General features: G+C 37.5%; 1 protein-coding gene across 7 annotated transcripts; it reads right to left on the reverse strand.

Annotated features, from left to right (window-relative positions):
• Positions 1–142: 142 nt before the first annotated feature.
• IWS1 (interacts with SUPT6H, CTD assembly factor 1) lies at positions 143–21870 on the reverse strand. 7 transcript variants are annotated; one of them, XM_081955932.1, is made up of 15 exons: positions 21721–21801; positions 19439–19510; positions 17404–17534; positions 15137–15926; positions 13581–13770; positions 13347–13404; positions 11503–11597; positions 10211–10361; positions 8851–8933; positions 7039–7168; positions 6484–6601; positions 5118–5229; positions 4673–4729; positions 4389–4500; positions 143–528 (listed from the first exon to the last, which is right to left on the reverse strand). In XM_081955932.1, exons 2-15 carry the CDS (start codon positions 19500–19502, stop codon positions 397–399), a joined length of 2223 nt encoding a protein of 740 aa, XP_081812058.1. In that variant the 5' UTR covers positions 19503–19510; positions 21721–21801; the 3' UTR covers positions 143–396. The 7 variants fall into 7 exon arrangements, with proteins under 7 accessions (XP_081812058.1, XP_081812056.1, XP_081812057.1 ...); XM_081955930.1 differs by lacking the exon at positions 21721–21801 and adding an exon at positions 21562–21707; XM_081955931.1 differs by lacking the exon at positions 21721–21801 and adding an exon at positions 21562–21706 and having other exon boundaries at positions 17419–17534.
• Between the last annotated feature and the right edge of the window lie 5293 nt (positions 21871–27163).

The following is a 27163-nucleotide window of genomic DNA, read 5'->3' on the forward strand; positions in this document are numbered from 1 at the left end:
ATACAATATGTAAACAAACACACTTTATCTTTAATTATCAAAATATAATGCAAGAGTGCAAGCTCTTGTATTCTTTGAGGCTTCAGAATAGTAAAACTTCTATATACACATTCAATTCACAAAATATCACACAAACCCCATCTCAGAAACAGATTTTAATGTATGAGATTTGCAGCAATACAAGGTTTTGTCTGTACAAAGGAAACGAGATCAAGGTTAAATAAAACCATAATGAACAATGTCCCAGGGTTTATCACCCTGAATCTACATGTATTACAATCAGTCGAACCAACAATTTGAAGATGCGCTTAAAAACCCCAAAGTTTGTTTTTTAAAAAATGTAGACATCTTCTGAGAGTCTATACAGGAGACCATCAAAGGTGATTCTGGGGAAGGTCACAATGGCATTTTATTGCCTTCGATGCTGATTTTTACAGCATGGGATGTTCTGCTTTTTTTCCTAATGTCTGTGAACTTCCGCATCTGTTTGTCCAGGCGACTGACCCCTTTCTTCGAACTTGCCTGAAACTTGAAAGAAAACTTTCATTTAGTACTAGAACATTAATCAATGACATCTTGATGTTTATAAACCACAAAAACATACATATGGCATCCCTTGTTGCAGTTGCTACTGTTCATTACAGCTGGTAACACTGTGAGGGACTCTCAATAGCTTACTTTCAAATGAAGTCTAGAGATGTATGGTATGTTACAGATATACAAAAGAAAGTGCTGCTTTTTAGGGAAAAAATTCTGGACACAATTCTTTACATGCTGCTGAAGTTCAGAATCTAGATCGTGAATTTAAAAGTCAAGCATTAGCTCAGCTATTCAGACAAACTCATTCATGAGAGACGGATAGGAAACAAGCATTCCATACATCACACGAGTGTGCAAAAGGGAGAGTTCACAGGAACATTAAGGACATTATAAGGAGTCTATTAATGACTCTCTGATGTCTTAGGCCAGGTTTATTTTCTTCTTCTAATTTAACATTTGGTCTTGTTTCTAAGCATTAAAGGTAGAAAGAAATATTTAGAAGATTCTGATAAATATACAATTCTGACACTCATAAATGCACTGCTTAAAAACTGGCTAATGACGTAATTAATTGTTCTCAAATTTTAATGCTGTGTTTCAAAATGAAGTTCTTTTTCCTGTATTGGATTATTATGTTTTGGGTTTCCTGTTGTATATTAAATCAAATAAAAATCTACTCTAAAAGATTATTAAGTCTGCAGTCTTTTGCAGAGTGGCTTGGTAAATACTGTACAATATGGAAAATATCACTCAGGATGAGAAAAAGGGAATATTTATGATGCATCACCACCCCTAACTAGAATATTAATTTATTGAACCCCATTGGATTTCCTTCGACTAGCAATTTTCTGTCCAACAGTAGGTGACTAGAAACTCTTTGAAGGGAATGGCATCTGTTGAGCTCCCAAGCAGCTATATTTTTCTCTCCTGTTTCCCTTTGGAAAAGTCTAATGAAATTAGAAATAATAAGAAGCATCAGAATCTACATGTGAATGGGATTTTTTCTTCTTTTTATGACCTTGTAATCATGGAGTGGCTGAATGGACCTGAGTGTTTACTGGCTGGATGCCCTTCCTGACACCTATGCAAAGGTTACAGCAAATATTTTCTCTTTGCACCCTGATAAAGAAACTTCTGTTGCTGCCTAGGACTGAACTCTCAATCTCCGGATTGCGAAGTGAGTGTCTGAACCTCTTAGCCACCTCTGCATGTGAATGGGATTCAAAACTATGAAAGTCCCTAGTATACATAACAACATATTGTATAAGACAAAAGAACAAGACAAAACAAAGAATATTATTAAACAGTTCCATGAGGAATGTTTTACAAATTTAGCTTACACAGTGGTATTCATGGCAACAAAAACAAAAAGCAAAATGCTTTGCTGCATTCATAGAAAATATCTCCAAATCTGTATTAGGACAAAACCTTTATTAAACCTTTTATCAAATAATGTAAAATATCTTGAGTTGTGATGTGAATTCCCAGGACTTTTGGGAGAAGATAGCTGACTGAAGACAGGAGTCAAGACAGCTCCACAGACAAGCGGAACGGACAATACAGCTTTGTACATGGGAGTGAAGGCAGACTAGTTCCCTTTAATCTTTTCTAGATCAAACAGAACAATGTGAGATTCTCCCAAGCTGATTCTCCTTCTGGCCATTCCTTCTGCTCATAAGGACACCACAAGACAGCAATCTAGTGTGAGAGCAGGGGGAAGGAGTCAAGAGACAGGGAATTCACCATTTTGCTCCAGCTGCAAACGGGGGCCTTTCAAGGACACAGGAATTTTTTCGAACAAATTTGTAATAAGGATCAACAATCATCTGAATGGGTCACAGAAAAAAAAACTGTCTTACATAAAAGGAAACACACACACACACCCTGTAAAGTTTATGTATTTGATCAGGGATAAAATAGATGATGTTACTTTTCTGGGTGATTCTTTCTGGATTATTGATATATTATTGGATTTGTCCAAAATGGATATGATGTAGAATCTTCTTCCCATACCATTGTATGTAATTATAATTTTATATTACTTAAATTGGTTTTACACTCAACTGTTCTTCTTTAGTGAAAGTTAAGGAAATTTGGAGATTTTTTTAAAATGAGAAATTATTTCTTTTTGTTATGTTACCTTTAGCTTTTTTTAGAGTTCTCAATTTATAGGTATTTGTTTAGTGACTATTTAAAGTTAAAACAGCACTGAAAAGTGTAACATAGGACTGGTTTTCGCATGACCATTACAGTATTCCCATCGTCATGTGATCAAAATTTGGGGGCTTGGCAACTGGAATGTATTTATCACAGTTGCAGGGTCTTAGGGTCATGTCATCACATCTGTAACTTTCCAGGTGGTTTTCATACTGTAATGAAATGGGCTGGGGAAGAAAAACAAAATTACCCATTTTCTAATAATAATAAGAATCCAAGCTAAGACACATAGCAACCTAAATTCATAGTTCTTTGTGTTATTCCCATGAAAGCATATTTCTCAATTACAGGATAATTAGGCCTAAGGAATGTGTTAGGATGGTGGAGTACCAAAGGATTACTTTAGATGACATGCTGCTTCTTTTATGCCAGAAAATGTACAAAATCAGTTCAAACCAATCTTCTCAGGAATTATGTTTATAATAAACTACTTCATGCAAGGTAATTTGTCTAAGGTTGAGATTAAGGAGATGAACATGTATTATATTTATCTATACTGTATTGAAAATTTTTTTCATCATTAAGAAATTCTGTTTAATTATTTAAGTTCATACATGGCAAATAACCTTCTATAGCGATTTTCTCTAGCATAATATTTTTATTTTCCAGACGTCTTGGGTTACAATTACAATTTGCACCAATGAGGTCAACTGACTAATCAATAAAATTATTGATACTCATCTGGAATTAGTATGAGCTAAATTGGTAAGAATTGTTAGGATACAGTAAAAGCAACAAGTTGCAACATGTGGAAAACTCATTGCCACAAGATAACGGTATATAAGACTGCTGTTAATATCCTTACTGGAAAAAATGCAGTTTTTAAATAACAACGCTTAGTTTTAGTTTTTCAGTCACAAAGCCCTGGAAACCTCAAAAACAAACAATAGCAACAACAAAGCCCCCAACGTATTAGTTATTTTCCCTGACCGGAAAACTTTAATGAAACCTCAGCGTTGCTGAAAACATGCCCTTTTGTCTAAATGGATAACAATGGCAAGCAGTGCAGCACATGCACCCTCTTTCAGGGATACCTCTTGGATCAGGGACAAGAGAAATATAAGGCTACAAGGGCATCCTGTTGCCTTCAATGCTGAACTTGACAGCTCGATGCATTTTGCTGAGACGTTTCCCTTCAGCAAACCGCCTCTTGTGTTTTTCCAGACGATTAATACCTTTTTTAAGAGTGCTGGGCTAGAAATTAAAGAATGGACTACTGATAACAGGCAACACAATCACTTAACGCTCATTTGCTCTGCCTTGTTTCACATATAAAAAATAACAATCAGAAGAGAGGAATTGCTTTAATTTCATACCGTGATGAACAGTAAGAATGGAGCAAAGAAAGACACCTACAAGCTCTGTGGGATAATTTATGGGATTGGATTGAGAAGAACCCTTTGTGCAAATATTTCAAGATCGTAGCCATAGCAGCAATATAAAACGGTTAATAAATATACAAATATTCACACTGGAAAGCATAGTAGCACATGGAGTACATGGATGGAACTATGGAAACGATACTAAAGGAGAGCAGTAGTGTAGAAGAATTTCAGTGAATCCTGCACAACATCTAACGCAGATCTAATTTCAATGTTACAAAATGTTTTCCTTTTCCAATAGCCACTTACCCGAGAGGACTCCATTTCCACATTCCATTTTGGCCTCACTACATAATCCTTATTCGAGGGCATTGGAACTCTGGCACGAGCACAAAATCCTGGATCACCAGGTCTGAGAGCTCTAAAAAAATATAACAAAGGTACTGCTAAATAATACAAGGGTATTGCAGGCTCTCCCTCAAACCATTTAGTTGGCCTTTTTGTCCTACAAAAGCTCAACATTCTTCATTACAAACCACAGAATGTAAGTGTGAGATATCAAAATGATATTTGAAGAATTAAGTCACACATACTTTTCCTCTCCTGTTAATACTTTCTCCAGGTCCCTGCGGGGTGTCTGACCACCAGAGCTGCAAAAACAGAAGAAGGATGGTTAGTACTACAAAAGATGAGTAAACAAATCATAATCCAAATAGTCTCTTTCCTATAAATCAAAATTAAAAAAAAAACAAATAATAGAAAAAACATGTTTGGCAAACTGCAACTCACAGGAACAAGAATGCTCCTAAGGAAGAATGCTTCAGGAAGAAGCAAACAGTTTTTGAAAATAAATATGACTTTTCATAAGATCAAAAACATTTACAAAATGAATGACAAGTTTCAAAAGGTTCCAGGGAAGGGACTCTAAGCTATATACAGCAACTTTTTGGATTACTCTTTAAATTATTACATAGCTGAAATCACTACAAAGCTTTTGTAGTCAAAACACTAAAGGCATTATACATTTGTATAAGATACCTGCTTAATCGCCTTCGTTGAGGCATCTGCTCCAGATCTCTCTGTTCTCTTTCTTCTCTGGTCATTCCCTTATAGTTTGATGTTAAACCAAAAATGGGCCGGGACCATTCATCTATTTAGTATTATTAAAAAAGAGAACAGAATTAATTAAATAAAAGTAACAAAACAGCACATACTCAGTAGCTACCCAATAAGAAACTTGACCTCAGGCAGCCACTTGAACCGCTTAACCTTAAACAGAGAGTTTAGCCCATTTAACTAAATCTGAATATGTATGTATGTATGTATGTATGTATCATAAATACCAAAAAATATACATTGTAGTTATTGTTAAATTCAACACATGTATAAAAGTACTATACCAGTTTGACATATTTTTAAGACAGCTGTAATTGGCATTTGCCCAGGAATGGAAGAGCAATCAAATACCAATGGATAGGGCAGTAATAAATAAAATTAATGAATGCGCAGAATCGGATAGACTAACAAAATTAATTAAAGGAAAAAAGGACTCAGAATTCTATAACTCGTGGAAGAGGTGGTACAATTGGGTACGGGAACGACCGAATAATAACAACTGAAGCAATAATATATGTTTAAATCAGATACTGGTAAATAATATTAATCAGAAATTAATGGACGAATAAGAATTGACGATGTAGGTACGCTGACTAGATGGGCTGCATATAGTGTAAATGTTGGTGCTAAATATTAGGCCTATTATTAGGACGGTAATGTTAAGTTTAGTTATTTAAACGTCATGATTTCTTGCGCTGTGACGGCAATATGTTTGAAATTATGTTTGTATGATTTTATTTTTATAAGAATAAATAATTTTTTTAAAAAAAAGACAGCTGTAATTTAGTCCTTTCACTTAATAATGAGTTTTAAAAATTGGAATTTAAAAGCTTTATGTATATTTAGGCCTGCATTTATCAATGCTAATCTTGTAAACATTTACCTGAATTCCCGAACACAAACAAAATGAAACATAAAAAGGATTTTTATAAAAAATATATTGAAAATACAATAAAATAAGCATTTTCTATTTTAGAAACAGATTAGAAAAAAAGAAACGAGTGAACCATTAAGTCTGCCCTTTGAGGGTTTTTTTTTGTTCTTTCATTAATTAATTTTTTTAATTATTGTTTTTATAGTTTGTCTATAAATTATTTTTATAGTTTTCTTATAGTGAACCAGAAGGTCAGACTGGATTTGGCATTTTATCCATTTATTGAGTCCTTTCAAAAGACTTGAGATAGATGGATTATTTTTAATTTATTTAATTTAATTTTTTAATTTTTGTCAGATGGAGGACTTTTATGATGATTTTTTTTAGTAGCCTACAGTACATCAGTTTACTTACTAATTAGCTTTCCTGCCATATCCTTGTTGGACCGCGATTCCTTTGGGTGTTTGTAGAGATACATCACTGCTCTTCCAATCCCACTGTGTTTTAAGGTCTCCTGGCTCACACTAGGTAACTACAAAAAAGAATGACAGAAAACCATACTCTGCTTAAACTTCAGAATTGCAGCTTTGTTTTGATAATAAAAGCATATTAGGTACAATTATCAGGAAGGATTTTTTTAAAGTAGAAAGAAACAGATGCTCAGGTGAGCTATGGCATTCCAGACAGGGAAGCTGGAAGACATTAAGCATCTATTGGAAATAAGTAAATTCAGAGATTCTCCTATGTTCAAGTTTCTTTCTTAACTTTTATAGAATTTGGTTTTACAGAGCAGCTATACTTCATTATTATATTGGTTTTAAAATGAAACTACTTCTGTAGGTACTGAAACTTTGCAGGCATCACGATTCATCTTATTGCTATGTGCTTATCAATCTCACAAAGATAAATTTTATACAGAGCAAGGCTGCCAAATAAATTATGCTGACTCTACATGCATGGGAGGCTGACCTCTTGCAGAATCTTCAAAAGCTCTTCTCGAATTTTCAGGGCAGGAAGACTCCGATCTGGTAATGGAGAAAGCCACTCTTTGATGGCTGACATCACACCACTGTCAATGAACGTTTCCTTCAAGTCCTGCCTAAAAATTGAAAACAAAATGTTAAGCTACTTCAAAAGTAAGGAAAAGGGTATATTGTTGGAAATGCATCCATTTCTTTCTTTATTGCCACTGAACAGTCCATGCTTAAAATGACAAAAATATTAAGAGAGGATGGGAAGCTTTTTTGAATTTTAAATCATCTACACTATATTGCCAAAAGTATTCGCTCACCTGCCTTTACTCGCATATGAACTTACTGTAAGTGACATCCCATTCCTAATCCATAGGGTTCAATATAACGTCGATTCACCCTTTGCAGCTATAACAGCTTCAACTCTTCTGGGAAGGCTGTCCACAAGGTTCAGGAGTATGTTTATGGGAATTTTTGACCATTCTTCCAGAAGCGCATTTGTGAGATCACACACTGATGTTGGACGAGTTTATGTAGCCTACCACTTCGTGGCTGAGTTGCTGTCGTTCCCAAACACTTCCACCTTCTTATAATACAGCTGACAGTTGACTGTGGAATATTTAGGAGCGAGGAAATTTCACGACTGGATTTGTTGCACAGGTGGCATCCTATCACAGTTCCACGCTGGAATTCACTGAGCTCCTGAGAGCGACCCATTCTTTCACAAATGTTTGTAAAAACAGTCTGCATGCCTAGGTACTTGATTTTATACACCTGTGGCCATGGAAGTGATTGCAACACCTGGTTCTGATTATTTGGATGGGTGAGCGAATACTTTTGGCAATATAGTGTATGTAGTCACCTTCTGGTTACAACACTTTGCCCTGTTGATCTATCCGTTTGATTTCTATATTGGGCAAGATCTTTGAACAGACTATCAAGCAGCATCTCTATGAGCACTTGAGTTAATTAACAGGAGCAGGCAAAGTATTTTTGCAAACAAACCATACGAGCCTAATTTTATAATCTTCTTGGATAAAATTATTAGTGGATCAGGGAATGCATAGATAAAGGATACTGGACATGTACCTTAGCAAAGCCTTATAACGAATTGCTTCATAGCAAAATACAGGTTAAATTGGTTAAAATCTTCTGGCTGAACTGTAAACCAGTGGAACAGTCTGCCCTGTGATGTATTGAATTCTCATTTGCTAGATGTCTTCAAAAGATACGGATTGAGACAGGATTGTCACCTGTCAGATAGCCTTTTGGATCATACTCTAAGCAGGTAGTTGGACTAGATGACTTCTAAGTTTCCACTGAATCTTATGATGCTTAAACACTTAAAGAACAACTTTTAGAGGATATAAGCTAATTTGGTGCAAATACCTAGTTTGAATGCACATGAATATGTAGATCCTAGTTATTATAAGTAAATGATTCACTGATACTGTCAACAGATTTGTAGCTAGATGGGTTATACTTCAAACAAGTTATTTGAAAAAAAAACTATCATGGTAAATGTTATTCACATCATTTAAAATCATTTGAAAATCCAGTGATTTTAATAAAACTTTCCAAAGTATATCAAAACTTTAAAAGTCATGTTATTTTCAACAGAATGTTAGTCTTCAAAAATTTTAATTCATCTCATTTTAAAAATAACAAATCCAATTTATTTAAACGAAGGAGAATTACAGTATCTACTTATCTAGATAAAAATAAATAACGGTTAGCGTATGACCATCAATAATATATCATAGCTTTTTTCCAATACTGTACAGAAAAAACAATTAAGAGTTTTCCTTACTTTTTAAGATGCATGACTACAGTTGGGAGCAAAGTTAATTTCTTTAGTGCTGGTTTCTTCTGTGTGTTCAACTGTCTGTCCTCCTGCAAGAAATTATATATGGCATTAAAAATAAGCAGAAAAAAGCAAAATGCTTAAAACGCTTGCAAATCAACTACTATCTTTTTAGAGAGATAACTAAAAAAGGAAGCCTAAGCCTTAATCATAAAACTAAGAAAAAATAGCAATTATGCTTGTTTAAATTTCACTGATATTTCTTCATTTATATATGAGGGTTTTTATGTACTGAATTTTTTATGTACTAAAGAGACGCGGTGGCTCAGTGGCTAAGACGCTGAGTTTGTCAATCAGAAAGGTCGGCAGTTTGGCAATTCAAATCCCTAGCACCACGTAACAGAGTAAGCTCCTGTTACTTGTCCCAGCTTCTGCCAACCTAGCAGTTTGAAAGCACGTAAAAATGCAAGTAGAAAAATAGGAACCACGTTCCATGCGCCTTTGGCATTTAATCATGCCTGCCACATGACCACGGAGATGTCTTCAGACAGCGCAGGTTCTTCAGCTTTGAAATGGAGATGAGCATCTAGTCACGAACCTTTACTATGTTCTGAATCAATGAGATTTCTGTATCCAGATAGTTCACAGAATTTCATTCAGTGTACCCATCAGCCACACAAGAGCACATATACTCTTTGTGATATTTTTTTAAAACCTCTTGATACTCTCCTAAGGAATGTGAACGAACTAAATAAGAAGGGCAAATTTAACAAGCAATGCTGTACTTTGTAAACAGAAAGAATGTGATGAGCCTCTTTTAAAATATTTGCAGATTAGACATCAGCATTTAGATCACTATAAGCTTTGGCTCTACAGGTAATCCTCAACTTATAACCATTTATTTAATGACCATCGAAAGTTGACAGCACGGAAAAAAGTGATGTGACAGGTCCTCACATTATGACTGTTGCAGTGTCCCTGTGGTTATGTGATCAAATTTCAGGTACTTTTTGACCATTCTTCCAGAAGCGCATTTGTTTACAGAAGTTGTCAGTGTCCTGGAGTCATGTGACCAGCATTTGTAACCTTCCCAGGGGGCTTCTGACAAACAAACTCAATGGAAAAAGCTGGATATGCTTAAATGATTGCAGGAAAAAAAAGGGTAGGCGAGGATTTAAAATCAAGCACAGCTCACTTAGTGACTGCATTGCTAACGGCAGAAGTCTGGTCCCAATTTTGGTCATAAGTTGAGGAATCCTGTACTCAATTCAGTGAGACAAACGCAATCCTTTCCCACAATCCAGCTTAAAATAATTTCATTTGCATGAACTATATCCTTACAAGCCTTGGAAAGCAACAAACGCACCTCTGCGGCTTCATTCATCTTAACAATCATGGCACTGACTACATCGTCAGCATCACTAATGAATGTCCCACCATCCCGATTGCGCCGGCGTTTGCCACTCATGCTCTTTTTCCGTTGTAACATCATATCAAAATCTGACATGAAGTCCATACTGAAAGACAAATTCAAAGATTAACAGAATATAGTAACATCTTAAACAAACTTAAGCAAGGATGGCTCTCTTACATATAATACATGACATCTTTGGTACAAGTCAATCAACACAATAATAAAGAGCACTTTATTTACTTCTAAAAATTATGATGTAGAATTTACAACTTTGGCCGCAATCCTGAAATTATAAATGTGCTGGTATTTAAAGAAAAAGAATAAGCTAGCAGCCTTAAGAATCACAAAAAGCAATAGTATGGAAATGTTCTTGTTTTGTTACTCATGACAAACAAAAGTTTCAAACTGTAAATTAGGATTTGAGTTATCTGTTATCATCACAGTATAGAGTACATGAAACAGCCAAGTGTTTTTTTTTTTACATTTTTATCACTTTAGGACTATAGTTCCATTTTTTACCTTGAATCCCATGGGATATGTTAAAGCCGTGGGTCTCAACCTTCCTAATGCCGCGACCCTTTAATACAGTTCCTCATGTTGTGGTGACCCCCAACCATAAAATTATTTTATGTTTTCCGCATTTTTTTTAAAATATGTGTTTTCCGGTGGTCTTAGGTGACCCCTGTGAAAGGGTCGTTCGACCCCCAAAGGGGTCCCGACCCACAGGTTGAGAACCACTGTGTTAAAGGATCTGCATAGGCAAAAACACACAGAGCCTAAACAAAAGTTTTGTGAAAGCAAGTTGGCTATGAAACCAAAAATACAAACAATGAAAAAGTGCCTGGCTTTCAAAGGGTACCTTGTCCAGTATATGGTATAGGAGCATGGTTGGAATGGTTTTGTAGAGGGTTTGATTAATATCAGAAATTTATTGATCTACAGAAAACATTGACATCCTCATCTGTTTAGCTCTGCCTTCTTTGTAGAAGGCGGCAACATAGAATTCGAATAAAAACAAAACACTTGCCCCAATTAATTTTTTTTACTAAAGTTTAGTATGTGGGTCTTCCTCAAACTTGAATTAGGATTAGGAAAAAATAATTTTAAACTGGGGAGGGGGAGAGAAATACTGTATGTATGCTATGTTGAAATGCCTAAAGAAACGGCAGGATTTTTAAATGTGATACATAATTTGATATACATCAGATCAATTTGGTTTCTTGTAACTATTATAAGAGACTTACTGTTTTCCTCTTTTGATATTGTCATCAGAATCTGACTCATCTGCTACTTCTTTTCTTTCTGCTTTCTCCTCTTCCAAATCCTCTTGGTTAAATCCCTTGGGTTAAACACAATAGAAGTTGGTTAAATATAATGTTCATTTTTAAGAACACTTAACAGAGATCAATCATAGCATTTAAAGCTTTGAAGGGTCACACTAATATTTCATCCATGACATCACATTTCCAGCTGGCAAAGGCTATCGATTGTGCATCCAGCAACTGATAAAGCTAATAAACTAATGCAATTCAAAGGTGATGAAACAGCATGCAGGATTTTGGAAGTGTCCAGAATATTTCCATCAGGCAAGATGATAAAAAGGTAAAGAGAGATAACCCGGCTTCAAGCAAAACTGATATCCTTACGTAGGTTTTTTAGCATTATGGAAGTAGCTTGCTAATGGTCTTCAGAAGATGCAAATATAGCTAATCTCTGGGACTAAAGCAAATAGCATGGCTTCAACACCAGCAACTTATGTTTAGTTAGGTTATTCTTTTTCTGTTTGTTTTGTCTTTATTACTATTTATTCATTTTTATGTTTTTATTGTGTTTTTATATTTTACTAGCTGTACCCGGCCATGCGTTGCTGTGGCCCAGTCTGGTTAAATGGAAAAGAAAGAAAAGAGAAAGTGCAAGTCCCCCAGCAGAGGTGGCCCCCGCATGGAAGTGAGCCACGGTGGCCCCTGCAAGAGCCGCCACGGAAGACACTCCCACAGGCCCTGGCCTGGCTGAGCTGAGGAGGAGAGGAGGAGGCGGCCGACGCTCCCAACCCAGCTTCTCTCAGTGGTGGCGGCAAGAGGAGGCATCCGGCGTCCCCTGAGGAGCAGGAGGAGGAGGAAGGAGCTGCCCCTGGCGATGCAGATGCGAGGCAGCCCACGTTGGCCGCAGCCCCATCCAGAGACGCCGTCACCGCTGCAGTCGCCACCTCACGGGGCACCCAGCGGCCGCCCCAGCCCCACTGCGCCTCAGGCTGACACCGCTGCCGCGCCGTCGGAGCTGCCTTGGTGAGGCCGTAGCTGGCTCCCTGTGAGGGGGGTGGAGAGCGCGTGCAGCCGGCTGGGCTGAGGAGACGCTCTGCCTCTACCTCCTCTGGAGCTCCACTGGGCTGGACGGGGGAAGGCCGGCTTAAGGGTGGGAGGAGGTGGCCGAGGAATGGGGCAGGCGCCGCCCTGCTGCAGACAGCAAAGGCCTGGCGGGAGGGGAGGAGAGGGGAGGCCGAAAGGCTTCAGCTCCCTTCGTGGAAATGGCGAAGCTCGTCGGAGGGGAGGAAAGGGGAAAGGGTGCAGCCGCAGCCCAGCCACACATATAAAGGGACCATCGGGACGAAGCTGGAGAGAGGCCGAACTGTTCCGAATATACTCAAGAAATGAACGCTATGGTATAGCATGTGTTGCTTTTACGTCCAGCAGATGGCGCTTGTTTTCTAAAAAGCATGTTTTTACAAAAAAAAAACATATATAAAAACGTTCGCGTAGTCGAATACAACATTGGGTCAAAATTTCAAAGCAATCGGTGAAGAACTTTCGGAGATTTGAGATTTTGGACAAACAAACATTACATTTTTATTTATATAGATGGTATACAGTGGGGGTTGTCTTTCAAATCCAGGAGCAGGAAAACAACAACAGTATTTTCCCAATGAAGTGTGGTGAACTTGAAAAAGGCTTATTATTTTGTTATCCCAGTCTAAGAAATCTATTTAACTAAGATGAAAGTTACTTAAAGGAACATGCATTGGCAGATGCCTCCAAAGTGCAGGAAGGAGTGATGTTATGGGAGGAAAAAATACAAATTCAAGATAACTTACCGTAAATTCTTCTTCTTCCTCATCTCCTGATTCTCCAAATATATCTGCTATGAGGTTTCTAGGGAGGGAAAAAGCTGATGTTCATAACCATTTTCTGCTATCTAACGCTACAACTTTTCTTTATTTAAAGAATTTATACGGCCACCTAGCTTAAAACACCACTGGATAGTTTACAAAAAAAATCAAATATATGTCTCATCTATTTAATACTGCTTGTAACTTAAAATTACTTACTCTTGCTCATTTCCTGACTCGCTGTCACTTCCAAAAAGATCTTTTTCTTCTTTTTTCTTTCCACTGTCATCCTTATCATCATCTTCCTCACTATCAGAAGCGATAGATTTCTTTTGCTTTTCATATTTCCCTGATGTAGCATCACTATCCGATTCATCACCATCAGAGATAATGCGGCCCTTTTTGGCAGCTGCCAACAGATGAATAAATAGATGAATCAAAAACTGAGCCAACATGGAGCAAAATAATCATCAACTACTTGAGAAAAAAAATCTCCTTAACATTAAAAGCAAAAGGAATTATTTGCAACTGCAGAAAAATTAAACTTGTGTCAAGTAACAGCTAGTCCTCCTAGCTTTATTAATAATTGCAGTAACCACTCTGAAGAAATAAGATCCCATTTTAACACCTTTGTTATATAGTTTGCTTAAAAACAGCATGATTCCCCCCTCTGAAAGATTTTAGATCTCTGCCAATTCATTTTTATCATACGTCTTGTTAATTAATTGTACCAAGGCAAAGTTTTCAAGCTGCTATGTTGCAATGTCAAATAGCAACCGTTTGGGATGAGTACAATGGGCAACTCTATGGTCCATTTTCTTTTAATGAAGAGAAACCATCCACCATATGCACCTTAGAAAGTTCATTTTGGACTGCTGCAGTATTTGTAATACAATCAAGACAGACTGAAGAAGTCAATTGGATAAGCGGTGTAAGGTTTCAAACCAAAAAAGGAAAGACGTCCAATTGCTATGACTCAACTTCCAGAGAACTACACTGGATAAATGAGACTCTTCATCGACATACTGAAGATTGAACGTAATTTTATTTTTAAACACGAATATTAAAAGAAATCTGCACTTTATGCTTTGGTATCTCTGATTGCTCCTATGTATCCTTTATTGAAAAAAAATATATTCCTCCAATATTTGATTACTCATGTGGAAAGAATGGATAGAACAGAAAGTGCTAAAGTTGGAGCAGAAAAGTACAAATATATAATGTATATCTAGAGAAGTTGCAACAATGCAATAGTTCTACTTTTCTCTACAATTAATTGAACACACTAAATTGCTTTTCGTGTACTTTTCTAAACTGGACATAGACTGAGGACAACCTCTAGCAGCTGGGGTTCACCAGTGTCCTTTTTACTGTGGTGGCTTAATGTTTCAGCAGGTAGAATAAGGGCATACTGATATCAACAGAATTTGAGAAATGTTTCAGATCCTTTCCTCCAACTTTTGAGGATTCAGCTTTTAAAGATGTGTTACATTTAGTATATTCTAAAGTACGAGAAGGTGATACGGTTAGACATATCAAAATGAATCACCGTTCACACATACATTTGCACATTTATCCCCTGTCCTGCACGGTTTATTTCTACTGAATTTGCAATGCCTAATGGCAGGATTGCTTATGCATTTTATTCACCTGGAAGATGCAAATGATAATAAGCTGATGTGAGACTCATCACATATAAATGTTCAGAGCCAAACCTTTATGTCACACACATCATAGCATATATGAAAATTAGTTCTGAATTCATTTTTCCTTACGTGTTCTTTCTTCATCTTCACTATCAGAGAGCACAACAGCTTTCCTTTTGGTCAATTTCTCCTCCTCTTTTCCATCTTCTTCATCACTGTCTATCTTCTGTTTTTTGGGACTTCCTTCTTCTTCACTGTCAAAGCCATGAAGTTTCTTTCCAATATCATTATCTGAAAGCTGAGCATTATTCACCAGTTCCTCTTCTTTCTTATTTTCTCCATCACTGTCACCTATCTCTATTTTCTTTTTATTTTTGGAGGGATCTTCAGATTCAGAGTCACTGGACTGAACCTTCTGCTCCTCATTTTCAGAGTCACTGACAACAGGCTTTTTCACTGTCTCATTTTCTGAATCAGTGTCATGACTTTTTGGGTGCTCCTCCGTTTCGGAGTCACTGGTTGGATGTTTCTGGGGTTCTTCATTTTCTAAATCACTTTCATGCCTTTTATGCAAACTCTCCTGTTCGGAATCACTGCCCGTGTGCTTTGGAGGTTCCTCATTTTCAGATTCACTGCCGTGGCCCTTTGGAGGTTCCTCAGTCTCAGAATCACTGGCCTGATTATTTATAGCATCCTCATTCTCAGAGTCACTGGCAGGTTGAACAGGATTGTCTTCAATATCAGAATCACTATCTTTCCCTCTATCAACCCCTTCATTTTCTGAATCACTGCCATTATGATTAACGGCATCCTCGTTTTCTGAATCACTATGTTTCTCTCTCGGTGTATCTTCATTTTCCGAGTCTGTCATGGGACGTTCTAGAGTTTGTCTGTCATCTTCCCCATCACTAAGTTCATTCTGGAAAAATAAAAATATCAAGGTAGCTGCTGAAAGTAAATGAAGGCCAACTCAAAAAATATAATTACATTAAAAATGATCACAGGTATTACAGATGAAATGTTTAGCATTAAAATAGAATTTAACTGTAAATTAAGTACAGGTAGTCCTTGCAATAAGACCGTAATGGAACCTGCCCATTACATGCTGTGATGGTTGTTAAGCAAAATGGCTTCACTTAACCTCCAGCAAGCACGGGGACATCAGGCCAGTCGAAGTTTCCAAACTCCAGCAAGCAAGGGGACATCAGGCAGTCTGGAGCCTCCAAGTAAATAAGGGGAGATCCCACCTAAGAACTTGCAAGATTTGCCTTACTCTAGGTTGCAGTAACACTCAATTTACCTTTCTGTTTTTTGCAGCTTCTAAGAGAGGCACCCAACCTGATACAGGATCAGTATCTTACTGACACAGCCTGGTGGCAAACTCCTGCTATTTTGCAACAAGGTTTTGTTTATTTATTTGTTTTAAGGAGGCTCCATTTTTAAATGAGGCTCCATTTCTTTGTGGAGGTTCACAAGAATAGCAATAGCACTTAGAATTATATACTTCACAGTGCTTTACAGCCGTTTCTAAGCAGTTTACAGAGTTAGCATATTGCCCTCCATAATCTCGATCCTCATTTTACCGACCTTGGAATCAACCTTGGAATCAAGACTGAATCAATCTTGAGCTGGTGAGAATCAACTCCTGGCAGTTGGCAGTCGGCAGAATTAGCCTGCAATACTGCATTCTAACCATTTTGCCACCACTTGCTTTGTCATTAGGCTAGGTCTGTTAAGAAAACTGACGGCTAGTGATGAATGCACTCTAGGAAGACCTAAAGATTAGCTTAGGGACAGATCATGAAGAAAATCTAACTCCGTGGTTACTAAGAGTTGACATCAACTTAAAGGCATGTACTAAATCATTCATTCATATTAGCAATGTTAAAAATTTTCCATTCACACAACATAAAATCAACAAACACTTAAATAATATAGGAAAGTATTATGTGAAATAGTTTCAAAGGCAACCTTCTACTCCATCCCAAATTACTTTTTCAGCCTGGACCCTTTTTCAAAATGGTTCAGTTAACAGTACTAATAGCTATATAGTAATGAGTGTTATTGCAAACCTTGTTGAAATATACATATGAAATCTATGCAAAATTTAAAAAAATGTTTATTATTTCTTGTCCATTTTGAAAAATTTAACTGTAGTGCCAAAACATTACTATCCTATAGTGAAATACTGTAATTTGCAGTTACTTTTAAAAGCTCATATAAATTACATATTAACTATTAAGAAATCTTTTGCTTAAACAGATAGGAACTATAGGCAGAATAATTTCCAGTTAATTTTATATATATATAAATATATTGGGCATCCAGGGGTTGTAACACACACACACACACACATATACACACACACATATACACATACATACATACATACATACATATTTCATGACTACCTCTGAATGTTGTCCTATGCTGCCATTCTCTGATCCAGAGTGTTGTTCATTTCTGTTATCTTCCATGTCCGATCCTGAATCACGCTCATCCTGTACTGGTGTGGCTCCACCATCATCTGTAACACATTGTTTAAATCAAACTAAAAGTTGATGATGATTTTCAATACATAGAAACAATTACATCAATGCAAATGAATATTGTACTAGTTTTAATTATCTCTATATTCTTGCCCTTTGTTTAAAATCAGTATGAGACTGCTGAGCATGGTAATTTACCACTTTGGAGTCAATACATGCATAATACTGCACTTTCCCCTTCAGCTTTGATGGACAATTTGGAGGTCTCCATGTGTGGACTTACCATTTCTGCATTGCATCATTGTCAGCTAAGACATACATTGCATAAATCCATTTTATGTGCCATTTATTCATTATCTAGACCAGGAAGCTTTGGGACGGTCGCTCATACTCTGGTCACTTCATGCAATGTGCTCTACTAGGGGTTGTCCTTGAAAATCACTTGCAAACTGTAGCTGGTGTGAAATGCAGTGCCATGGACAATTATGGATATATCTTGCCAAGCCTGTGTAACCCTTTCCCTTGTGCTTAAAAGGTCACATTTTGTGACCTTTTATGCTATATGCATCATTTTAAATTGGGCAACCTTGAAAATGGCTAAAATAAATAAACAGATGAATAACAGAAACAAAACATTGAACTAAAATATTCCATAATTAAGGTTTGTTTAGACATTCACTTTCAGTCAGGAGCTGGAATACCATGGAGCTAGATATTCAACATAGTCAAGTTTATTGATCCTGAAATACTGTAAACATATTCAGTGAACCATGGAAACAGATGCTCATTCCATACAAATAATGTAGAAAGGTATAGGAGTGGGGCAGCAACTATTTATATAATGTTCATTGAGAAAGTTTATGTTCTGGACTATTTAAAAAGGGAGACATAACTAATTAGCTTATCAAAATGAAATTAACATGACTTAAAATGTTAACAATATAATTGCATTTTTAAGGCCTTGGCCTAATAGTTCCCATTTACAAAAAATGGCACTGAACTCTGCCAGATTACTGGCTCATCAGTCTCCTCAGCATTATCAGTAAATAACATGTCAGATATCTATTCATTTAAGTTCCAGCATTGGCCAGACCTAGAAAAATACAGTGTTAATCAAGAAACAAGTTGAATTTAGAAATGCTCACTCTACTTTTACCATGCACTTATTCTTCAACATCTGAAAAAAAATACACTTAAAAACCATGTGCAAAGTTATATGCAGCCTTCACTGATTTTATAGCGGTTCTTGATTTCATTTCCCATCCTAATCCAGCATATGAGCTTCAAAACATTTCTATCTATAGATAGAAGGTTCTTTCTGCTTATCTATAAATTATAGGACAACTCAACTATAAAGGTCAGATGCATCACCCACAATCATTACATCAAGAAAAATTCTGCTAACAAAAGAGTTTGGCACAGATATATTCTGGAACCATTATTATTCAATTATTACAACAATTCTTTAGTTGCCAGGATGAACAATTTCTCCCATTATCCTTCAAAATAGGCAGAGCAATATACAGTAATCTGTTTTTAAGCCGATGGGAGTAGTTCTGCTTTCCCAGTCCTATATTGGTCTAAATAGAGCATTGCAAGTTTTGGCTGAATATTGAATACAGTAATCCTAGAAATCAAGTATAGTAAAACAAAGGCACTGATGTTTGCCAAACACCGTAAAAATACATCTGGAAATTAAACAATCATCCAATTGAATTTAAATATCTAAGTACACCAAGATTTAAATATCTTAGTGTTGTATTTTATGCCATACCTACATGTAAAATGTATGTTTATTATGTAGCTCAAAAGCTCCAAATCAGCTACATCCCTGCAAAAATTCTTTTACAGTAAATGGTCATTTCTTATTCTTGCTGCATTTTGAATGCGCTCAGAACAAGTTCAAACACAATTATCATTTGGTGCCTAGATAGATTCATACCTCTTTTGCCCCCTTGGAAAGGGTTCAGACTAAGTTCCTCAGGAGCATATTCCAAGGGTTCCATATGTAATTCTACATTGAGAGGATGGTATCAGTAAGATTGAATCCAGTGGTTGGATATGAATTGTCAGGTAGTAAACTAGATTGTTCTTTTCCCCAGAAGATCTAACTCCTTGGATTCTTTCCAATAACTTTGTTTCCCTTTGAACTAAGGCAACACAGAGAACTGGAACTCCTGGGGTTTTTCCTAATTTCATTATGTATTCTAGGACATGATTATACAACAGAAGTAATCAAATGCTACAAAAAAAAACCATTGTTATTCAACCCAACCTGGTATTTCTCCTTAATGACATATTTTAAATAGTTCTTGCATACCTCTCAGACCTGCCACTTATCTAAACCAATTGCTATCCCAAAACTAAGGATGGCCTTAATGTTGGCACAATTCAATATACTTCTATCAGTAATTTTAAAGGGCAGATACAAGGATAACCCATTCAAATCCAAATTATGCCCAACCAGAGGACCCACTGAAATCACCAAACTTATATTGATTTATGCTGACGCCTGTCGTGAGCTGTTAACTAAGTTTCCTGATCATTTTCATCAGTTTTATTTAAAGCTCTTATTCCAGGCTCAATTCTTTAACCAGGGCCAAATTATATCATGCAATATGTAAGAAGAGCAACACTTTGATTGATTTGCTTACTTACTTAATTTATTAATTACTATTGGTATTATGTATATGATGTACTTTATGGACTAGTCACTGGCTACAATAATATATATATTTCTCTCTCAATTGCATTTCAATATATTTCTATTCTACACTAGACATAAAAGTGAAAATCGAGTAGGTTCCTTAACATACTGTCTTCATGATTTTGGACTACAATATCTCTCACCATTAATTATGGTGTTTAAAGCTGACATAAGCTGTAGTTTAAAACACCTGGAAGTTAATAAAAGTCGTCATCACTATTCTATAATTACTATACAGAAGCAAAGAAGAGGAAACTTTACTTGAAGAATTGGCTCCACAAAACATTTCCTTTCTTTGGGAAATGTTACTAACTGAAAGCTCATTCTAATTTTCCACTTCGTAGTAGAATAAAAATAAGCTAACACGAAAAAAGATAAACCTATTCATCAAGTGAAATGCATGCATCCCATTCAAACATTCAGTCAACTGAAAGCCAGTTTGGTGTAGTGGTTAAATATTCTGGCCTAGAAACCAGGAGACTGATTCTTCTAGTTCCACTTTAGGCATGAAAGCCAACTGGGCGATTTTGGGCCAGTTTCTCTCTTAACTAATCTCACACGTGAGGAGTTCACCACTTGAATTGCTCATATAGTGGTAAAGGTGGAATAAAAATCTAGTAAATAATAGATCTCCATTCTTTTTGAAATTATACTTGCTATCCATACTTAATTAAAAACTTCAATAGTATAAATAATACTACAAACAACAACCCACCCAAAATTCAGTATTTGGGCTCTACAGAGATCTGGATTTAATGGGCATCTCCATAACACACACTACCACCACACACTACTCTAGCCATACAAATTGAATTCCATTTTATCTTTGTTCCCCCCCCCCCTCAGTGATTAGAAAATTAAACAAAAACTTCAAGAAGTGAGTTTGGTGAACTGGAGAATGTTTCCCTCTTTTGTCCTCCGCAAAAGGTCTAAAAGCATCACAGCTCATAGGAGAAGGACAGAAATCTATATTCCCTTCCTTGTTTTGAAACTCTATTTTGAAACCTATCAATTATCGAAACACAACATAGCAACATGACACCCAATTAAGCATATTGGGCATATTTCTTTCTCCCTGCACTTTCATTCAACATATCAGCTTCGTCCCGACGATTACTGGAACGGTAGCCCAACTGATCTAGAGGCTCTCGGGTTGAGGAGAGGCTGGGGAACTCGGGCAACGGTCAGGCGCCAAGAGATTCATTAACACAATGGGGCCTAACGGATGTGCTAAGCACCCAGTTGCCGGAGCAGCAAGAAAGCTCGTGAACCCCCTTGCTCTCTCCCTCACATGCAACCCTACAGTCCAAGTCCTACCAGCCGAGCCGAGCTCGCCCTCCCGCCTCCTCCGACTGTACCTGACTGCTCCCCACAGTAATACTCCGTCTCCATAGCCCCGCCACCCACTACAACTGGGGGGGGGGGCGCTCCGATGGGAACGGCGGGAGCCAAAGAGGAGCTCAGACACCGGATCGAAGCGGGGGGGGGGAGGGGAGGGAAGGGGGGGTGGGAATCACCTTCCAGTATCTAAGCCGGAAGCAACAGAATCCACGATCTTCCCATCAGCCCTCGCGCCGTAGTTCGGCAGTTCCGCAGGTCGAAATGGCGCCCCCGCTCCCCTCCCCGAGCGGAAGCCATGCGCTCTTCCGCTTGCGATGATTGGCAGGGCCGTTGCCGTCGCAGGAGCGTGTCACGTGGAAGGGCGTTGGCTCCGCTGAGCCCGTCGATGCGAGGCTCTCGGACCAGAGAGATACGAAAGGGGGAAGAGTAGCCCTTCGGGTACACCTTGGAGATTTTTGGCGGGTTATTATGAGACTTAGAATCGCACAATGTTTTGAGGAACTACGGTAGATAGGAGAAAACTAATGAGCGTTTATTCTTCCTGGGATAGTTAATACACAAAGAAAAAACGGCAGTATAGAACAAGGAGTTAGTACTCTTATTTTCAAACTCTTGTCACGTGTGTGTGTGGGGGGAAATACAATGGGCTTTGCAGATTTCCTGTGCTTAATCCCTTTTTTTTTTTTTGCCTCGGACTTCAAAAAGCCGCACGCATTTTAAACATACAGGCAGTTAAGCCGAGTGGCAGTGAAACGAAAACTTTAATCCTATTGTTTTAGCCTCCGTTTTGGCGGTTTTCATTAACTAAAGCCGCGGTAACATCGATATACTATATAGACCATTCCCATTTCAGCCTTGAATAAAGAGGACTACAAGTTCTTTGCTACAAACATCCGGCCAGCCACTAGATAACAGAATAATGTTCCTGCACCTTGTTGATGCCAATTAGCTGTCGTGCGTGTTCCGGATTATATTGTGGGAAGGGAACTTCACCAAGACAGTGTTGTATTAGGAAGACTATACAGCCCATAGCCAAACTAGAAGTCACTAGAATAACAAAGCCAGCATACATTCTAAAAGAAACATCCTGAGAATAATTACCAGGATATCAGGACAATTAGAAATAGCTGCAGAGTACAAATAAGACAAAAGACCTAGGAAGTGCAGGAAGAAGCTACCTTTAAGAGAAGGAAAAGGTCAGAGTGACAACAAAGACTGGTTAGCTCGGGGGCGAAGATGGAAAAATAGGAAATACAGTAGAAGACACTAGGGCTCATCCCTGTCCCATGGGAAGCACTTTAGGGCAGAGGAATAACAAAACTCAGGACAGGATTAGAACCATTAGCAAAGGCACACACAAAAAGGGATAAAACAATAGTACAAAGAAAACAAAAGGACTTCAAAGAGGAAAATGGTATAAAAAATGTACACTTTCTGTATGTCGGGGTCAGCTCACCCAGGAACGCTGATCCACATCACTGTTGGTCTTCCTTTCCTGAAATAATAAAGTCAACTTGCTTTCAAACGCAGCGTGCTTCGATTCTAAATTCATTCTCCCAGCCGGGAAATCCGAACCCGCAGAGGAAACCTTTTTCCATTTAACAATATTAACCCGTGAAATGACAGCATCTAATAGTGTAGCCCATTGTTATTAATTGAGGTTATAAAAATATTGATTTGCATTTGCAGTCACACGGCCCTTCTAAATCTGAAGTAGTCTTCAAGTGTAGGAAGTTATCACCCAGCCCTCTCCCAGAAAAATGAAATATCCTAGGAAATATTGAAAAGGCAGAATATTTCTCTGGATATGAAAAGAAACATGTTTCAAAAAGACAAGGTAACTCTCCCTGCAGCTTCCTGCCCACACCTTTTGTCCATGAGCCATTAATGCCCGAGCTAGTCCACTTTACATAATAAAAGACTTCTCCCCTTCAGCTCCAGGGGGATGGGAATGAAGGCATGGTAATATAAGCCTTTACTCAACTGACCACATGGCATCTGAACTCAACCAAACCTGGATTCAAAACTTAGCCTAGAGGATTGCCCTTGCATGGGCCCATGTGAGTCTGAAACCAATCAGAATACATTTCTTACACAGGAACAGGAAACAGAGAGGTGGGGCCGAACAGATTATAAAAAGCCCTGCAAGCCCTTCTTTGACCCTTCTTCCCTTTCTTCTTCATCACCCAACACCTGGAAGCATGTGATCACCTTTTCCCCCAGGACCTCCAGCCATGCGTCCTGTCTTCCATTAAAACATTAAACCATCTTTGTAAGCAGCCTCCATGCCTCCAGTGCATTTTTCCCCACTTGGGGGCGAACCCAGAAGGACATTTCTTCCAACACAAGAATGCAAAAAAGTTGCCTCTCACCCTTTGCTGCTTTCCCTAGTAGAGAGCTCTCTGGGCTTATATTTCAAGAAGGGAAAAGTCTTTAAAAAGTTTAAGCAGACTGTAATAACATCTAGTGAAAAGCTATAGCATGCTAGCCTCAGAAGACCATACTGTGCTAAAGCCCCTAAAAAAAAATCAGAAAACTTTTTTGGGATAATTGTGGAAATTTCCATATAGATCAATCTCCGACTTATCACCATAATTGGTACCAACATTTCCATTGCTAAGCAAGGCACTTAGTGAGTGACACCCAATTTTATGGCCTTTTTTGCCATAATTGTTAAACGAATCACTGCAGTTGTTAAGTGAGTCTTGTGATCATCAAGAGAATCTGCTTCACACATTGATTTTGCTTATCAGAAGTTGGCTGGAAAGGTCACAAATGGTAACCATAGGTCCCTGGGACACTGCAGCCTTCATAAATATATGCCAGTTGCCAACCACCCAAATTTTGACTATTTGATTGTGGGGATGCTGCGATGGTTGTAAATGTGAGGACCAATCGTTACTTTTTTCAGTGCCATTGTAACTTCAAACATCACTGAATGAATCGTAAGTCGAGGACTATCTGTACGTGATTCCTAGCTAATGACTAATACCAGTGATGCAACGGTAAAACCAATAGATGAAAAAGAAGCCCTTGTTCTGCAAAAAAATTGAACATTGGCCCCCAACAATTGATTAGTAGTTTCAGCAACTCCACAAACTTCACATAAATTATCCAGCTTTCCAATAATAAATGTATCCCTTGCAGAGCAATATCCAGGTAAAACTCTCAAAAATGAAAGCTGTTGGGCTCTGCCAGAAATGTCAAAAAACTGAAACCCACTAATCTGTAAATGAGGAATGTGCCCTCCAGCCAGTAATATCAATATCCCATTCCTTCTGCCAGATGTTTCCTGTATCATGTTTAACCCAATTCCTGACCTTGGTTCCACTAATTCTGAGTACAGTCTTGGGTGCCTTTCACATCATGTTACATTGGCTTTGTCTGCTGCCACACCTCAATGAATGGCTGCTGCATACGTTGAAGCATCAACAGACTCCTGTGGAGGCAAGTATCAGCTTCCCAGTGCACACTGCTACAGTTTCCCAATCCATAGTTTCTCTTCACAATGCCAGTATGGAGCCCCTACCTGCACCCAGATTCCTGCTGCAATCTGAAGAATCCATCTCCTAGTTCTGGACACAGCAATTGAACAGCTGATATATTGGGTTGCACAAGCCTTGTGAGCAGTTGCAGCATCATAACATAAGACTTGCACATTGTGATGCCTACTAAATGCAAGCAGGTCCTTAGGAACATTGTCAGGGAAGCACTCTTATTTGTGGTATGTTTTTGCTGAATGCTGTTATCTATCCACAATGCAACAGTGCAGAGTTTTCACTTTCACTTAGGCCTTTGGTCATAATATAGAGTTAACATCCTATCAAGTTACTTCTGGGGTATGGGTACCTATGGATGATATGCCAAAATATGTATTTATTTAAAACATTTAATTATATAGCGTCCCATCTTATATTGAATTCTGAGAAGCTCCCAATAAAAATCAAATCAAAATGCTGGTCATGATGCAAAATCAAAGCCCATCTACTTTCTTCTGTGTGTCAATGCCATCAGCCACAAATTATAGTTCAGATGGAGGGTGTATTAAAGGATTTTAGGTTGTGCTTATGTCATCAGGAGTGAATCACTCCAGCCACATAGCCTTCTTAACTGCACTATTGTGTGGATTGTTGTGAGGAACAATAGAAAATAATTTGTACCCTGCCTTGCTCCTGTATAATATTTGGAATATAAATTTAACAAATAAATAAAAAATAAAAAAACCTTAAAAAACAAAACAAAAAATTAAAGGAACATCCATTATGTGCATATTTTATATATGCTGGTCATTGTTGAGCTGAAGATAATTGATAAATTTCTGAAGCAATTTTCTGGATCAAGATTAACCACATTTATTAATCTGAATTGGTAATTCAAGATGTCTGGTTAAATGCTGAATTTAGTGGAAAGGAGAAAGGTGTTTGTCATCATCCTGCTGAATACTGAATAAATCCAGCCAGTGAGAGTGTGTTTATATGGGGTTGTTTAACAAACCATTAATCATGGTTACAATTAACTAATTTATTGTGATGTCACCTGCTAAATTTGGATGATTGTATCTCCACACAGTACTCTCACAATGCACTGTGCAGAGACATTATATTTGGTAGTGTGGAAATTATATTGTCTCATATGCCAAATCATTCAGGCTACAGCTTCTCTGATTTGTTTACATTTTAATATAAATGGTTAGTTTTGAGATCCAAATCTAAAAAGAGTGTTTGTATTTTGGCAAAGCAGCAGAAAAGTTCAATTCATATTCTTCCCTATCTAATTTGGGAAATGGACAAATACACTCATCTATTAATAAGGAAATACGTTTTTTCACATTATGCTACATCTTTCTGGTATACAGTATGTGGTATTCTGCACAGCTTCTTGTAGAAACAAGGATAGGTTTGTGCCTGTACTGCTCCAGAGGATTTGGCAGTGAAATTAACACAAGTAACATTATATCCCCAGTGATCTGTTCCTGTTTTTATTAGAATTTCAACCATTGCCCCAAAAGCTTATTAGGAATGATTGGATTACTCATCTGCCCATCCACTGCAGCAGACCTTCTAACATACATAACCTGATGCAGCACCCTAAAACTTTAAAATAATGTTTAAGCAAATAGAAATGATCGTATATGCTCAGGATACAAGCATTATTATTGTTGTTATTTTGAAGAATTATAATTTCTTATGTAACTTGTAAATCAATTACATTATGTATTCTAGAATGAAGTTATATTACAATAATTTTATTATGTGTAAGAATAAAAATGTTTTTCAAGAATTTAACTCCAAAAAGCAATCTAATAAACTTATAAATATTTGTAGCTTTATCGCTTCTTTCAGCTATGTCCACAAATATTTGCTTGGCTTAGATGAGCCAGGACTTGACACAAAATAGGTTCAATATATGCATTTAATGCTTTGTTGGCTGGATCCCAAAAACAGGGATGGATGGATCACGTAGGTTGTAATAAGATTGCCCAGCAGGAAAGGATGAACTTATAACATCCAGAATAAGAAGCCCTACCTTGGTAGTATTTATGTCCAGGTACTTGGATGATAACCTATTTTGACTTTATTTTCACAGATGCATGAATGTGGTAATGATATAATGTTTGGG

This window comes from Natrix helvetica, assembly GCF_964273705.1.
Source record: "Natrix helvetica genome assembly, chromosome: 5".
Classification (NCBI taxonomy): Eukaryota; Metazoa; Chordata; class Lepidosauria; order Squamata; family Natricidae; genus Natrix; species Natrix helvetica.